This window comes from Gavia stellata, chromosome 8 (assembly GCF_030936135.1).
Source record: "Gavia stellata isolate bGavSte3 chromosome 8, bGavSte3.hap2, whole genome shotgun sequence".
NCBI lineage: Eukaryota > Metazoa > Chordata > Aves > Gaviiformes > Gaviidae > Gavia > Gavia stellata.
This window is the reverse complement of record NC_082601.1, coordinates 8,969,126-8,986,467: the sequence shown is the minus strand read 5'-3', so window position 1 is coordinate 8,986,467 and position 17,342 is coordinate 8,969,126. Positions and strand designations below refer to the sequence as shown.

At 37.4% G+C, this 17,342-nt stretch overlaps 1 protein-coding gene across 1 annotated transcript in view; it reads right to left on the bottom strand.

The window, feature by feature from the left end:
- NCKAP5 (NCK associated protein 5) overlaps positions 1 to 17,342 on the bottom strand; it is a 382,667-nt gene that overhangs the window by 63,899 nt on the left and 301,426 nt on the right. The window contains exons 10-11 of the mRNA XM_059820618.1: positions 3,742 to 3,846; positions 386 to 577 (exon numbers count right to left, since the gene is read on the bottom strand). Coding sequence (XP_059676601.1) covers positions 386 to 577; positions 3,742 to 3,846 — 297 coding nt within the window. The remainder of the gene's footprint in view (positions 1 to 385; positions 578 to 3,741; positions 3,847 to 17,342) is intronic.

Here is a 17,342-nt window from a genome sequence, read left to right as displayed (position 1 = left end):
TAGCAATGTTCTTTTATTAAAAAAGGATTTCATAGTGGTGTGAAGGCTGTAGTGCATTTAAAGCCTGTAGGAAGAACAATACGAATGGAAGGATTAAGATAAAGAAGAAGAACAATTTCGATTGTGAAAGACAGAATAAATGTCAGAATAAGTGAGGAAACTGTAAGCAAATTGGTATGATAAAGGAATTGTTAAAAACCGTTAAAAGGGGGAAGAGTGAGAGGGAGGGAGACGTCAGGGAAAGAACTTACTGAGTTTAGTGACAACTGTTTTAAGTATAAAAGAGAGGAGAAAGTGAAAAAAAATTCTGAAATAGGCAGCTTTTCAATTAATCTTGTTTCAGATGAACTTAAGCTAATAAATTAAGAAAGTTAATTTGATTTACCCTTTTGCTGCAGGTCTTCCCATCATTCCAAGTGTAGGAGGAACCACTGGAATATTCACTGCAAGCACTTGAGAGGGAGAGTTCACTGCTACTGCAGCTGCTTCGGGGATATAGGCAGCTAGGACCTGTCATATTTAATTGACTCTGGCATTTCAAGACAGGTATACTGGATTTCACATTCTGCTGGCATTCCTAAAATATGAGAAGAAACAGAAATATATTATGGCTGGAAAAAGATCATTTAAGTTCCCCCTGATTAAGAAGGACAAAGAAAAAGCAAGTAAGCTACTTACACCTCCCTGTTATGCCATTAGCGTCTAGTGAATTTAATACGGAGAATTAAATTAAAAATTGCTAGTGTTTCATTTGTTGGGGGAAAAATCCACAATCCTCCATGTTTTATTTTTTATTTTTGAACCCGTATTCTGCTCTTTTGCTAAAGATTATTCTGAGTCTATTTGAATTATGCTTTGTATGTAAGCAGGGTGCTCCAGTAAGATATGGAAAACAAAGTTATAAGAATACAAGTACATCTTGACAACTGCATTATAGCCCTACAAAGTAACAGATGAGGCTGTACACCCTGGACAAGGTAAATTAATTTAGTATCCCAACCAGAATGTCCACCGAGAATGGAATCTCTCCATTACAGTCTAATTTTGGTTTCCTATCTAGTTCAAAGCTTTGTCTAAGAAACTCTCTGACGTAGGACAATCCATCTTTGTGTCGCTCGCAGACAGCTGAAACCTCTTGCTTATGCAATTTATTGACACTTTATGGCTGCCTTTAGTACTTGCGTAGTTATCGCCCCTCTCCAAATGCAATTTCAGCTGACTGTGACTAAGTGCCAGCTTTGAGGAAGAGAGTAATGAAGAGCAGATAGCACTTTAGGTAAAATATTAAACCTCTGCAGGAGTATCTAGGATGCCTTTAATTTGTTTTCAAACTAATACTCTTGTGCTTAACAGTGTTAGAGCTTCTTCTTTAATGTTAAGTGCCTGCACCATTCTGTTATGCTATTCTCCAGTTTCCTTACAGAATCAGACATCTTTTTAATTACCAGGAATACCAGACAGAGTGACATGACTCTGTTTCATAAAACTTGGCTTTGGATTTCATTAAGGCAGAATATAATTGTGCAAGCTCAAACAATATTTATTGATTTTTGTATGTAGATATAGCCCAAATTAATTTTGCTTAGATTAAAATTTTACCTTTATATTCAGGACGATACAAGAAATCTAAAGTTATAGAATCCACAAAACAATCATCACAACTGTATATGCAGTAGACACAGCTTCTTCATGCAAATCTCTGGAAATATGCTCAGTTTGTAGGCACTTCTCATACACTAACATGTTTGTTGGACTTCTGCTTATTTCTTCCATTTATTCCCCCATGTCTTTCCATTTATTACTACTAGGGTTGCACCTTTTTTCAGTTAAATGGGAGAGAGCAGAATTTTTACTGCTGAGGAGTTCATCAGTACAGCTGTTCATTGCTCAACTGACATAATAATGTTCTGGTTTTGACAAACGTAACTACAGGGCAAATCATTATTCTCTGTCACAGGCAAAACCTATGAATGGGGAAATCATTTAGAGGTAGCAAGAGCACATTTCACCTCTGGGAGTTATTGGTACATGTTCTCCTAGGAAGTCAAATGGATGCAGGAGGAATAGCCTTTAAATCCACTGGCTCTGGGAAGAATACATCTTTCAGCATCAGAGGCAGGCTGATGCCTGGGTTTTTGGCTCTGAAACAGACTTTCTCGCTTTGTTGAGACAAATTACTCTTTATTTCTGACATCGTGGTTCCCATGGGAGACCCTCTCTGATCAGCTTCCTCAGCTATGACGGTGTCATTCCCTGTAAGGTTGACTGTAGAGAGGCCAATGGCAGCATCTGCTTGTTCTGGCTATTTCGTCGCCTTTCAGCTGCGGCATTGGGAAAACATGTCATGTCAAATTTCTGCCCTTTGTACTAGGCTATGTCCCAGTCATCATAGTGTTTAAGGGAAGCATGCCTGTAAAATCTTTTCCTATACGAATCTCCTGTAGGAGAAAAGAGGAGATCACAGCATACTGACAAGTACTGCCTTCCCTTCCTGTCATCTTCAGCTAGTCTGAGAGAGCCTTTCTATCCCCTCACTTTGTTTCCTTTGCACCTAAAGAGAGGAGAAAAGCATTTGGGCCTACAGTTTTAGCAATGGGAAAAATGGAGATATCTAAGCAAAGCAAAAGAACAGCATATTACTGTAATCATCTTTATTGTTTAAGAGATGAGAAAATGTGCAAAAAATGTCATGCCATTACAGATTCTGAAGTAGGATAACTGCCCAATTTCTAGATTGCATTCAGATCTCTAAAGATACAGTGGAATTTTCTCCTGCAGTTTGCCTTTATTCTCTAAATTTGATATCAGAGAAAGTACTTTGAATAGTAAGTTTATGATACATTAATTAAATATATTTAACTTGCATATGGGTCTATTAACTGACATGGTGAAATTTTAATTTTTTGTAATCGTGACTGTTAAGTCATTACCTTTAATGAAGTTAGATTAAAAAGGCCTGAATGTAGTACCACAATTTAAATACATAATTTTCGCTAGAAATCACAGAAAATTGAAAGAATCAGACTACTAAAGACACAAAACTCTATATTAGAAAACCCTAACCTGAAGGCTTAATTACATATAATGCAAAGGATCACTAGCACTTTTGTGAACCTTTGAAACAATGTCTTTTCATTAAAGTATGTATTACAAAGCAGATTACATTTTTGTTGACACTACTATACTTCAAGATCAAAGGCACACACAGGTTCAATGTTCTGTTCTTGTCCTCTTTGTTTCCCTCTATCTTTATGTGACTTTAGTTTTTTAAGCTACTTTTCTCTTTGACAATGAAACATGAAAGCCACACTGGCTAATGTTTTGCCAAATAAGCACACTGGCTAACCCCGTCTGAAAAAAAAAATGCAGAGCCCATGAATTTTTAAAAGTTCATACATAATATATCATAAAAGTAGGATGAATAATACGGTGTACAGGCTTTAATAAAAAGCTCCTTGACCATTTCTCAGAGATTCTGAGATGTAATCAATACCCAAAAAGGTATCTTGGGGACATTGCTAAGATTTATGCTTTTTTGCACAGAGTGACACTATCTGCTTACTATATCAACTGAGGACACAATATTGAATTTCAGAGAACAGAAGAAAGAAGAAGTGTTGTTATCTGCCTCAACAGTGTTTCAATTCAGAGATCAGCTTTATGGCTCATCCCTGACATCAGACTTCAGAGGCAAAAAGCAGGGTTCCAAATGAGGGGTACAAGGACAGCACAAAAACTCACGTGAATCTGAGCATCAGCAGTTCGAGATTGCATCAGGCTTCTGTTTCCTTCTACTTCTGAAAGCAAATCCCCAGATGAGAGGTCTAAGATGCGTGAATGGAGTTTCTGGGGGGGCAGAAGGGAATGAGCAAAGCATAAGCATTTGTCAAATATGCAGCAGATCAGCATTTTCAAAATTCCAAACTCTGCTGTTAAATTTCAAGGGAAATGAAGACCCCAAGGTAAAAGGGGATTTGTTCTAATTTGAAATGTTGCTGTTTGTGCTTACTTTGTCCAAGACTTCCTGTCTGCAGAACAGATCATTCTTCATCCAAAACAAACTCTACTTTTTCTTCTAGTCACTGTTTTGCAACTTATCATTACTTCACATGCAGCAATGACAAATGAACACGAGTCCCACCATTATCCATAGAGTTTGACAGGTTTCAGGAAAAAAGCATAAAAATGAACTACAAAATTAACATTTATAAATCAATCAACATGTTAATGTTGTTTTATTTACGAGCTGTTGCACCTTGAGTGAATGATTGCAAAAGTGACCCTATTTTTAAACAGCATTGATCTGCTGAAGGCCTCCCTTGCACACATTTTAACTCAAAGTCATTAATGTCATCTGTTAGGAACAATTAATGTGAATAGAAAATAATTGCATCAGGGAACTAGGGACTCAGAGGATTTTGTGCATTAATATTCACATGCTGTTCGATTATATACACAGTTCTTTTTTCAGTTTTGCTTGGAAGGATGGCTAAGCTTGTGCCTTTTCCTCCATGTTCACCTGTATACTAATTACTAAGGCTTTCAGTGTGCATTAAGCCCGATTTGTTTTAATTGCAGTTTCAATAAAATCCATGATTTATGTGAATGCCTTGGCCCAGGACTTCAAAAGAAGAAATATCTGCAGTCTTGTCAGTCATTGGACCAACATATCATGTAACAGGCAGTATGGATCTGACTCACAGTCCACTGAAATCAATGAAAAAAGACTTAACACCGCCCCCCCCCCCCCCCCCCCCCCCCGCCCAACAAAAGGACTTTGGATCAGGCTCTTTTAATTTTTCCATTAATTCTCCAGGCTTGCAACCTGAGAGACCGCATCTACCCCCTCCTCAGCACCGGGGCACTCAACTTGGAGGCACAAATAGTGCAGACCCTGCCAGGGCTCTTTGCCAGGGGGACTCTGTGAAGGATGCAAAGCATGGAGACTTGTCGAGGCTGCATGAGTGGCCCATCACCCTGTCCATCCAAAAAGCCAGGTCAAAGAGGGAAGAAGAAGCCCTTCCACACCGTGCAGTAGTAGTAGTAATGTCAAGACAGCTCTTTGCAGGGCCCTGAAATATCAGTCACACAGTATCTTATGCCTAGTTAATCCCCAACCCACTCTCCTGGCACCCACTGCAGAAATTCATCTGCTAGAGAACAAAGCAGGTGGCCATTCCCACAGCCTCTGCTATCTGCATAATGTGTTTCAGGCATCTATTCCAGACAATCTAGCAATTTTTTAAAAAAACTACTAATTATAGATTTGGGAGTAATTTCTCAAGAGTTACATATTCATCCAGCTTTCTTCAGGAGGTACTATCTGTCTCAGGCAGATTATGGAAAATATTTTCAATGATCCATGTTCTGTATAAACATATTTTGTCCAATACACTGTTGAATAGATTAAAATGCTACAGGCACTTATTATCCAATATACTTTTCATTATAAATAGTAACTACATTCAGGCTATGTGTTTTTTAACATCAGTGATACCTATCTCCTAGTTATTCAGCATGCACCTTTAAAAGTGTTATTATTAGAGTTATTGTCGGGTGTTTGTTCAAGATTTAGGCTCCAGGTAAAATGCCTTCCCAAACTCACAGATTTACTGACTTAGTACACGTGTTATTCTTGACAATAATTCCAACTGCATCGTTGAACCACCAGAGAATTCCACTGTTTTCAGAACCAGAGTCACCGATGTTACGAACAAGTGATGTACTTGCTCTTTGCAAAGGAATTACTTTCTCCAGTGAAACCAGTCACCTTATTTTTGCTTCCAGAGATGGTTTAGTGGAAGTTACTACAGCCAGATCTGTGCATTAGAGATGATGACTGGGGACATCTGAGATGGATGAACATTTACACTTGAACATTTACTTTCCCAGAAAAAAGTATCCTCGAAATAGTGCTATAGGGGTTTTACAGTTGTAAAAATGTCTTCACATTTTTCCAGCAAGGCATTTTAAATACTTCATTACTTAAACAGGAACACATATGCATCTCAATAAGGGAGACTAAAATACCCCTATAATGTCATCCAATGGAATTTAGTGTGCTGCTGTTCTTGTCCGTATCAGACATAAAAGCAGGGATCAGCCCAGCTGGAACAGGCAGAAAACATAAACAATTTTTGGCCAATGATAAGACGTAGCCCAGCAAAGCACGCTGTAAATGGCTCGGAGTTATGGGGGTCCCTCCACACTGGCTCAGGGACCAGAAGGGCTGGGCTGCACATGGGTCACACTATCTTTGAATCATCTTTGCCAGCATTAAACTCTATGACTCTATTAAACTATAATAACAAAGGTGAATCAGCAGACTAAAATGATTAACAAAGAAGGAAAAGTGTGTTCTCAAGATGTATAATGTGATTATATTTCTGTATCAAACAAAAGATCATCACACTGGGAATATTCCCCCCCACACACATAAGCAAATAAACCAACAGACACACGGCCAGCACAATCACTAGCATTAACAAACAGCATAACAAAGTTTGAGATCATTAATTAAATATAGTCACACAGCACTGAAGCAAGTCATCCAATTACAAAAGAAAAATGATAAGAAAATTGGTTTTCTTTCATTCATTTTCTCTTTTTCCTTCTCCATTTTCTAATTAAAAACGGGAAAAACTCTATTATTTGTTAAAAAACCTCATGAATGATCCATTCAAAATCAAGTAACAGATTGTGCTATGTATCTTGATTCTGATTTCTTCTCACACACGCAAAATGTACTGTGTTCTTTATGGTTATTTTCAGATGACAGTCACATAATTAGATCAAGCAGTTACTGCTGCCTTGAAAATTGTACAATATTAAAATCACTGTTGATACTATCATGATGCAATGCAACAAAAGGTAGACCACAGCACAGAATGACTTCCACAGAAAAGATCACATCAGTTTAAATGAATACTCAGATATGAAACTGAAGAGTTACAACTATAAATCCAAGTCACCTGCCCCATTTGTCGGTGCCCTATATAATGATAAGGGGAAACCAGGCAATATTTGTACATGGTGGGGAACATCTGGGCCCCTCTGAACAGAGGAAACCATCAGTAGCACTGGATTGCAGAACAGAAAACCCTTATGGAATTGCATACAGTATGGGCTGGGTGAACTTGCTTGGAAATTACCCTGTACTAAGCACTGCCGGGGCAGGTGTGGACTAAAAAGTTCATAGCATCTTAGTTAGACTAGACCCATGTCTCAGCAGAAAGAGGGTGCTGAGAGGTACAGAGGCCAGGGCAGAGCAGAAAGGGCCTCTCTGAGGCTGCCTGTGACCAGCACCAGAAAAGCCCCTCCTTCACCTGTGAGATTGATGCAGAAAAGGCCATGCCCTTTGTAGCTCAATGTCAAGATTAACTCCCATAACCCACATAAAAAACAAAACCAAAGTAATTGATAATTCAGGTGGAAACCTATTATATCAAGTGCAATAGGAAATACAATTATCTGGCTGGCAGATAACTAATCCATCAAATAGTAGGCCAGTTCCCCCTCCCGCAGCAGCATCCTTATTAAGGCTTTCTAGGAAGATAAAAGAAGGCTACTACCTGCTGGCATGAGGCAATATTACAGAGAGACTCCCCTAACTACTGTGCCTCTTGACTGTATCTGTGCAGAATATCTATCAGTTCCCATCTCCTTTTTGAAACATCTAATAGCCTGCAGCATTGCCAGAACAATTTTCAATGAATTATGCCAAACTGTACACGGTTCTCCAATATTGGATGAGTTAATTGCTATTAAATCAATTGGCTTTGCTTTTCTCACATCAGCCAAAGTGCATCATTCACATGAAAGAATTTCTCTCTCTAGGTTCTAAGGAAACATTTTCATCCTGGTGCTCCGTGCCAGAGCTGTAAATGTTTGTTTGGTGCATGTGGCCTCCTCCCATCTCTGCTGTTATCTGGGGCATCACAAACCTGAACAGGCATACTCTGGACTGCTCTCCTGTAGAACCTGACCATTGTAATTGGACTGGCAGGGAATACCTTTTCTGCAGCCTTCACACCACTCATTTTTAATAATTTTCTGCACAAAGAATATTCCCCTCAAGTCCACAGGCAGCAACACCACTGTTCCAATTCTACCCCTGTTGTACTAAACGACTTAAGTCTTAGCAACGCCACCAAAAACATGCAAAAAATTGTGCAACACAAGAAGAATGCTGATATGGTGATCTCTTTATAGGTGTGATAGAGGCTCATGAAAGACAAGAGCTCTTTCTAGTTGACTTATTTTCACAATCATCTGACCTGTCTCACTCTTCCTGTTCCCTTGTTCATCTTTAACTGTCATACCCATCAGAAGCAGAGTGCAGCTATGAATTAAGCACATCTAGAATGAGCTTTAGTTTCAAAGGTCTTACAGAAATAGTACTCCATACTAAAGTTCCATTACACCATAGAAGATAATAGACCAAGGAAAGAAAAAAATATGATTAGGTATGCAATTTACATAGTATTAGTTTATGCAGAAATACAATCTGTCATGAAACTAAGTCTTGATTTTTTTAGTCCTTAGATACATTGCAGAGAGGATGTTCAGCTGGAGATGAGGGAACATCCTTCACCTATTCCATCAGAAGTTACCTAGATTAGAACATAAACTATTCAAAATATGAAGTGTGAACTTCTCATACACTAAATACTCTGAAATAAAGGAGACAGTTAAGTATAAGGAAAAAATAATAAAACCTCTGAAAGTAGAAATGGATTTTGCATTTAGACAAATCAGAGTTTGTAACACACACGCTTTCGACATATGGTAATTCTGCTTTCTAAAGACAGCAGAACACAGCCAAACGTGAAGCAAAAGTGAAAGCTGCAAAAAGATGCTTCCATTTTATTTAATTCTAATAATCACTAACATAGGAAATGTACTTGCAATTGTATACTGTGCACATACAGCAATGCCTGATGGTTTATTGTATATAATTGATGTCATGAAAATAAAATTACAATTTTTTCAGCTCTTGGAAGTTATATATTTAATAGAAAATTCAGAATTATGTCCTACTTTCCTACTATTCACTTCCTATAAACAGAAATACATGGTCATCACTGTTTAACCCTGTAGTAAAAGAGAATTATTCTTTCCATTTTCACAGTTTATAATGGCAATAGCTATTGTCATACTGAGCACCTTCCACTAGTTAACCAGCTTGGTTAGGAACTTGCCTTCATCTTTCCAGCCGCTTACTGCATGTGAAGGAAGGCAGCTTCCCAGTAGAGTTCCTGTGCATGGTATATGCCATCCCAGATTTCTTTTTATACCTATACCCTTTAGGGCAATTTCAAGGGCATTTCACTGTGGAAATAGCTGTGCTTTTTCTTTCTAATTCTCTAATAATTTGCTTTGCAGTCATCATTTATCCTAACAGTGTGAAGTTACTACTACTGACTGTGGCTATTTCTTATAAATATTTTAGACTATCATGAAGTCTGCCATTGTGGTGGTTCAGCTGCAGAATACAGTGTGTCTTTGAAAAGCATTCCTGTCCTTTTTACCACTTTTCAGCAGTGCCTTTACATGAAGTAAGGTCCCCTATCACAATCATATTCTTGTATTTCTGCCCAGAACTAAACAGTTAATAATGTGATTTTTTGTGTCAGTTCTGAGAATAAAATGTGGTCTTATCTTATAAGCTGCATAGAAACATCCATATAGGTGTATGTCTCTCTAGATTTTCATGAGTGTGTTAAAAAGAGACCAAGCTTTAAAGGATGAGGAAATAAGAAAACAACTGTTATTCCTAGCAGGGAAAAAAAAAAATTAAAAAATCAGCATTTTCAAAGGAAGAAATACCGGGTTCAGATACTAACTTTTATTGCTCTCAGCATTAGGGTAGCATTCTGAGTTCATGTTCACATTCACTAGTAGTAATGTAATAGCTCAATAATTCTATGCTTCTGGATTCATATCTTTTCTTTATAAAATTTGTTACATGTTTACAGGTAAAACATACAGATTTGACTATATGAGATTATTTTGCAACAAATATTTAGACTCATATTTTCACTTGTACATATAGCAAAGACAATCTGTACCTGTGAAGCAAAATTTTGTATCAACAAGCAGCCATGGAAAAGCAAAGTACCAGTGAAGCACAGGAGCAACTAGAGGTTCACCACAGCTCTGTTCTGGCCCTGTTCTTTTGCTGCAGAACACTCCCTAGAGAAAGTGAATAAAGCTCTGCAACACGGGTAGCAGGAGTTCGTCACAGGAGATATCTAGAAGAATGTGTGATATGGAGTCAAGTTGTCAAGTAACTCCTTTCTTCTACCGTTGGGCCATGTTTAACCATGTAGAAGATTGGGGCTAAACCTGGAGTGGGAAACTAACAGCCTTTGACCATTTAAAGTACTCCTCCCTTCCCCCAAAATCACTTCTTAGACCTCCAGAAGCCATTAATAGACCTCTGTGCAGGCAAGCACATATAACTTCTGACTGTAAAGCTAATGCATCACACTATGCTATTTTTTCTATTTCTCTGTTGCTACAGGCACCATTTCTAACAGACCAAGCTGTTAATGAAGATACTTGATATTTGGCAAAAGCATGTAACATGGAAGGTTATACAGCTCTGTCTGAAAATGGCAAAGCAATTCAGAAGTCTTACACCCCACGGTATTTAGTATGAACACATATGCTGTCTTTCATATTTAATATTCTGTTCTTTCTTGAAGTCTGCCTGACAGGTTAACTAAAATTAGCTTGCCCTGTATGTTGCTGCTGTGGTTCTCAACAGCTGTATTGCAGGAGACTTACCACTATAGCTGGTTGGATTTATTTTTGGTGGGAGGAGGCTGCTAATACACAGTAAGTGAACCCCAGGATAACTCTTACAGTGGCATGAGCACACAGTTGGAGACCGTTACTTATTGGTCTTACCTACAGCTGTGTAAAATACAGGAAACAATCACAAACTTGCAGTTTTCCTCAGTGGTAACAAGGGGAAGAGTTATACATAAAATTAATACTAAACTGATTAACTGTAAAATACATTTCAGTAAGCTAAATCAGTTCTTAGCACAAAAAAAGGAAGTTTCTAGCTATTCCAGAAATTTCAAGTCAAATGGATTTGAATTTTCCATTAATCTAATAAAAATACTTCCATGAAAGTTCTAATTTGATATTTTCCATTTGTTTTTGTTGGTTTTCCCTCCTACTAGGCTGACTTTGCTAAAAAACCTAGAAGCCTGGTGATACAGAAGATACTAGACTTTAAATTCAAACCCAGTATTAATAGTGGGGTTTGTCAGTTTTGCTGGTTAATCCTCCAGGCAAGTTTACTGAGACAACTGACAACATCCAAAACAAAGTACAAGGGTATGATATTACAGACATTTGTATGGAAGATTAGGGTACTAAAACTACATCAGAAAATCCTGTTAACAAGGCAAATGCAGCACAAAAAGTAAAACAAAGGTTTCACTTGCATCTGCTTCAGATTTTCCAGGCTTGCTGCTCTCCATTATTATCAAGCCATCCAGAGACGGCAAAAACCAGTGAATAAGATTCCAAAGTAACTCAGAATGTTAGAAACTTATATCCTAGGGTATAAATTGGGAGGTATTAAGCAGACATTTGATGCATAAACATAAATAACATAATAGCTCTGTGTTCTTCAGAGAGTTGACAACATTAACGTAAGCCTAAAATTACTCCTGTTCCAAATCCCCTAGTTTTATTAATTTTCATAAACTGCTTTAAATAAAAGTTACATTGAAAGACACAAAGTAATCCTCTCTGATCCTAGTTTTCATTTAATAAATCTATCAGTGTTTTCAAGCTTTGAGACTCCAGAGTGTTAGTTCTCATTTTAATAGCACTATGGTAGGAGTCTGTAAATACTGCAGTAATAATAAAATAAGCTAATTTAATTTCTTAGGAAAATGTATGTATAAAGTTCCCTGTGGTTTGTAATTACTGTAAAGTCAACAGTTTATATCAATGACCCAGTAATCAGCTAGTCAGAATGTAAATAATTAATGAAATAAATGTTTTCAATGAGCTTCCTCATGGAAGACTCCTCAGAGTATGGTAAAACAGCAGTTTTGTGAGAATAGCATTGTAGGAGAGTTGAGCCTCTTATTAAGTACATATTTGTATTTTGTTTCTTATTAATTTGGGATAAAACAGTAAATGCTTTTTGTAAATACCTTTCTATTGATATAATATTAATTAATATGCTAATTCCACTTTGCTAAATGAGTGCCCACATCATGTAGGTGCTATGAATTATGGGAACATCAAAGAGTGAAAGGCAGAATCCTGCACATCCTGACACTTTCTCTTGTTACATTGCTCACAAACACACACACCCGTTTTTTCTTAACATTTCAGCATGGTCAGAATCAGTCTAGGAAAAAACTTTATACTGAACTCCTGTGACAAGGAAGAACTATACCGTTAATCTTTTATGGCATGCCCTACACATGCTATCTGTGCTTTAGCAGTAAAAAGGTGGGCTGTTTTTTATTATTTCACTGTATTTAAGAAATGCTTTAACATGAAAACACAGATGAGAAGTACTGATGTTTCAGTCTCACTTATACAACAGGCATTGCATTATCAGTCATTATCTGATTAAATGCTACTCACTAATTTCAACACGCTGCTAAATTTCTGATACTATGACAGTCAGTGATATTCCTGGTAGCGCAACATAATTTTGGTCTTTGTCGTTGTGATTCCTACAGTTTAAAATTCATTTTCACCTTCATTTTCTGACTATGCCCCAAAATCATCTAAAGGAATTAGGTAGACCTCAGTATGATCTTGTTATTGACATTTATGTTGATCGATGTTGGCTCTTACAGAATTGGAATCTACAGATCAATTCCCTTATTAGATTCGTTCTCAGTGCTGCCATGATCATTTTATCACAGAAGCTGCTGCCATCAAATGCTGCTTTATCACTTTATAATGGGATAAGCTGAAGCTTTCCTCTAGCATATAGCTGGAAATGAAAACTGTCTGAGCTCTAAATATTTCTTTCACAAATTTTCAAAAATATCCTTATAAATGCATATGTCTAATTTAAAAGCTATTATAAACTCAATTTACCTAACCAGTAATAATTTTTGCACACAAGAAAATTCCAGTTCTCAGGGTGGTAAAAAAAAAAAGAGGTTAACACTGGAAACTGCCCTCATCTATTAATCACCATCTTCCTGCTGAGTCTACGAGTCAGATGACAGAAAAAAAAGAGGCTAAGAATGAAGATACTACAGAAAAACCAAAATGGTCTCAGGAATGGTAAGTAGTATTATGTGAACACACAAACACACATGCAAACACTCAAAAAGCACACAGAATACATACACCAGGTTTGTCACAAGTGGTTTATCTAGTTTTGAAAATATGCAGGGCCATGGTATTTTCGTAATAGTGGTGTTACAGCTCCTGTTGAGAGAGGAGTTCATCACGTTAATTTAAATCTCTGATAAAATAAATTAGCTTTTTTATTGCCAGGTTGAACTACGGCGCTATGATTGTTATGTATTGCTACAATCTAAGTCTTAATGGCATTTTAGCCCTGTGGTGGTCAAACAGAAACCATTTCAAACCTTCTGAAGGCTATTAAAACATGTGCAGATGTCTGGAAAATTAATACTATTATCTAACTCTAACCTTTTGCCTGTAGGAGGAAAAGGAGAGAGAAGGCTCAGGGAAGATGTTTTAGATCAATACATGGCAACCGAGGAGGGTAAACACTGTTTCACATGGAAGTTCATTGGCTGTGAACAGGTGATTCAAGTGAGCAGATTCGTCCTTATTTGGATTTCACTGAAATAATTCATTTACTCAGAAAAATAATTTAAGAGAGATGAGCATCATTTTTACAGTCCTTCCTCACTGCTGTTTCCAAGGTCCAGCAAGCTAGACACTGCTAAGGTTCATTCATTTAAATGACAAGAACACGAATTTGTCAAGGTTAATGTTGAACAAGCCATATTTTCCTTGCCTCAATATCATTCATTTAAAAAGTTTCTCCATCCCTCCACCCTCTTTTTTTTTTTTTTTTTTTTTTTTTTGTAATATTGTTGAAATGTCAGATGGACTGAAAGGAGTGTAAAAGTAGGAGGATTTCAAGAAATACTTTTACCCTTAGTTTAAGGCTTTTACAAACATATTTTCTCTCCAACTCTAAGCCATTGTTTTTGGCTCTGACAGAATAATTTCAAATAAGGAGAGACTTTTTAAGTACGTTTTCTTGAATACCTGGGTACAAGGTATTTTATTCTATCCTTTTTCCTCAAAGCACTTACTTGAGGCATGGTTTAGGAAGAGTAAGTGGGCAGATTCCCAGCTGCTAAGAATTATTGGCTCCACCTCTTGTACTGAAATTAAAAGAATTTCTGCCAGGTCAGGAATTGTCCCATAGACTTCCCAAACTTCTGCTGCTTTTCAGAAATAAAGCTTCTAGAGGGTCACAGTGTGCATGTGTTGTGGTATTTCATTCTTGAAGGTCTCAAATCTGACCAGAAGATCTCCAAACGGTAGTTCAAGTTCTGCGACATTTATTCTGATATGCGAAAATCATAGGGCTTGTGTGCAGGACAGAGTACAACTCTGTAGACCTGATAATCTGAATAAACATCTCAAATCCTGGTTTCAGACCTCTGTAATTCCACCGACCTACTCCAGAATGGTGAGAAACCACGAAAGGATCTTGCAATCACCCTGGCCATGCAAGCCAAGAAATCTTAGTAAGGCAGCAACACAGGTGAGGTGGGAGAGCCAGTGCTGGTACCAACAAGGAGGGTGCACCATACTGGACAATATGAGGACACAGACCTGCACTGGCCATGTTCATCTGCACCTCGCTCCTACTGCTATAACCCGGAGGAATACCAGGAAATGGAAAATGAGAAAAGTTAGTCATTGCTCCTGGGCCAAACTGTGCTCTTGCAAGGGAAGGCACAGTGCCCTCTAAGCACTATTGAGGACCTGGACCAGCCTTGGCAGTGCCAGGCCCTGGCATATGACAACACTGAAGAAAGTTCCCTCTCCCACCCTGCAGCCAGTACCAGAAGCAGCCTGTCCCCAGGCTTGAAGCAGCTGTGAGCTTTACCTCTAGCATAGATGGCAGATAGCTGCAGACCCTTTCGGCAGCTGTCTGTGCTCAGAAGCAGTCATGCCAACATTTGATTAGGAATCCGTGCCCTTGTGAATTGATCGTTTTTTCACGGTACATAAAAGCAGGGCTTAGGAGGTATTATATAGGAATTTCAAAAGGGGTCAGCTCCCAGTTTGGTACCAAGTAAGTAGCCAGATTTTTAGAAGAGCTCAGCACAATGCCTGAAAACCTGACAGTCTGGTCCCATGTGCATGAAGGACCTAAAGACCTAAATTAAAGGTTAATTCCATTCCATTATTCCCCCATGAACTGGTGAAGACTGGTAAAAGAGCTGAAAGTACCCGTATTTCTAATTATTGTCAGGATCTCCTAAGGACCATTTAGTGGAATAAATTTAAGTGAGCCTCTAAAATACAGTGCTAATCTCTGATTCATGTTCACACTTGCAGTATCTATAATCCATAATAATTGTACCTAGACCTGTGCCTGTGCCTGTATCTACTGTACAGGAAAAGTACAGAAGGCTTGTTTAGAGAAAAAAATTAAGAGCTAGTAATAGGAAACTTAAAAAAAATAGATGGAGCATTTCTGCTCTTAAAATATGACTGAATATAAAAATTTAGGATCAAAACACTACAAAATTAAGTAGTTCATCTCTGAAACTGTATACTAGAAAGATGAACTGAAGAGTGGGCATATATTTCAGATTTTTAAAGCATCATAATAATTCAAGATGCCATTACTTTGGAAGCCTGGTTTCCATACTTGTAATGCAGTAAGATGGAGTTTAATTCATAATGTTGAAGATGCCCTTGTAATGCACACAGGACACAGACAAATCACTGCTCCTCCCTGCACCCAGACATCGGTTAGTGACTAATGAAACACGGCTTGCTCACATCTAGAGGAAGAAATGAGCATGAATGCAATCTAAAAATGCTAAAAATACAGAAAGACTCAAGTCTGTCATTATCACGTTCTTAAAGTTTTAATGACAAAGGTAACTTTTCCTTTTAGCTTGTCCTTATCAAGAGAGATACCCAGATGGTAATTCAAGAGTTAAGGCACTAATGGACTCTTCAGTTTCACTGAGCATCCATGTGCTGATTTTATCTTGCAATACAGTATTTCACATTCTCAGCGAAGTCAACAGAGATTTAGTCAATAGTGTCATGGCCTTTGGATGAGGATTTGAATCTTACCAGTATCCGAACCATCATTAAAGAAGATAGGTCATTTGGGAAACAAAGGAGAACGTTAGTAAAATTCAATACTAAAAGATGGGGTTGGTTCAGTAGGTGTTTTATGATTCATTATGAATAGGACTTTATTCTAATTACCACCCCTTCCTTCTATGCACAGTATCCATAAAAGTATACAAAATATACAAAGTATACTACAGGAAAATTAATTTTTTGGTAACAGATGGCAACAGAAAATACCTGTTGAGTAATCTTATGTGCTATAAACAACTTAGCATCATTTTTGATTCATTTGATGGAATGTATAATTTAAAATTACTAACAAGTTACACTGTCCTGATATAATCGGAATGGCTTAAATGTTACCAACTGGAGTACTTATTGGCATACCTATTTTTAAGTAAAAGAGTCATGTCTGCAAAGTGCCACTACACTTAAATAACAGTAACACAACCACAGTTATAAAGTAAAATATAAATGAAGTTTTATAAGTATTGAGTGTAATAACAGATGAAATGAATCCTTTTTCTATTGTTATTTGTTTCATACACATGCACTTCTGCAGTTATCCTTCATTTAAGTTTCGAAGTCTTAAGAAAACAAAAATGAACTACATACTTAGCTCCATTAGCGCAAAAAGAAGAAAATGACACATTTGTAATAATAATGGTTATATTTCTATACTGCTTTAGAATTTCAATAGATTCCCACTTTACCTTAACAAGAAGACCACCTCTAAATCTTTGAATCATCTAATTTTATGCATTCTTTCGGTATTTCATTTGGGAGTTATGGAGTGTGAAATATGCACCATGATGAGAAAACAATTATCTAGCACACCTGTTGTTTGTGCATATTGTATTTAAGCAGGGCTTGCAGTGGCTACTATTTTATTCCACTGTGAAATCCAAAATGGGGAGGCTTTAAAAGTTGACCCGATGACATGAACTTACACTTTCATATGTAACACGTGGCATGTACTTACCACATCACATACTGTGATAACATTAGAACAAATCCATGCTAATTTT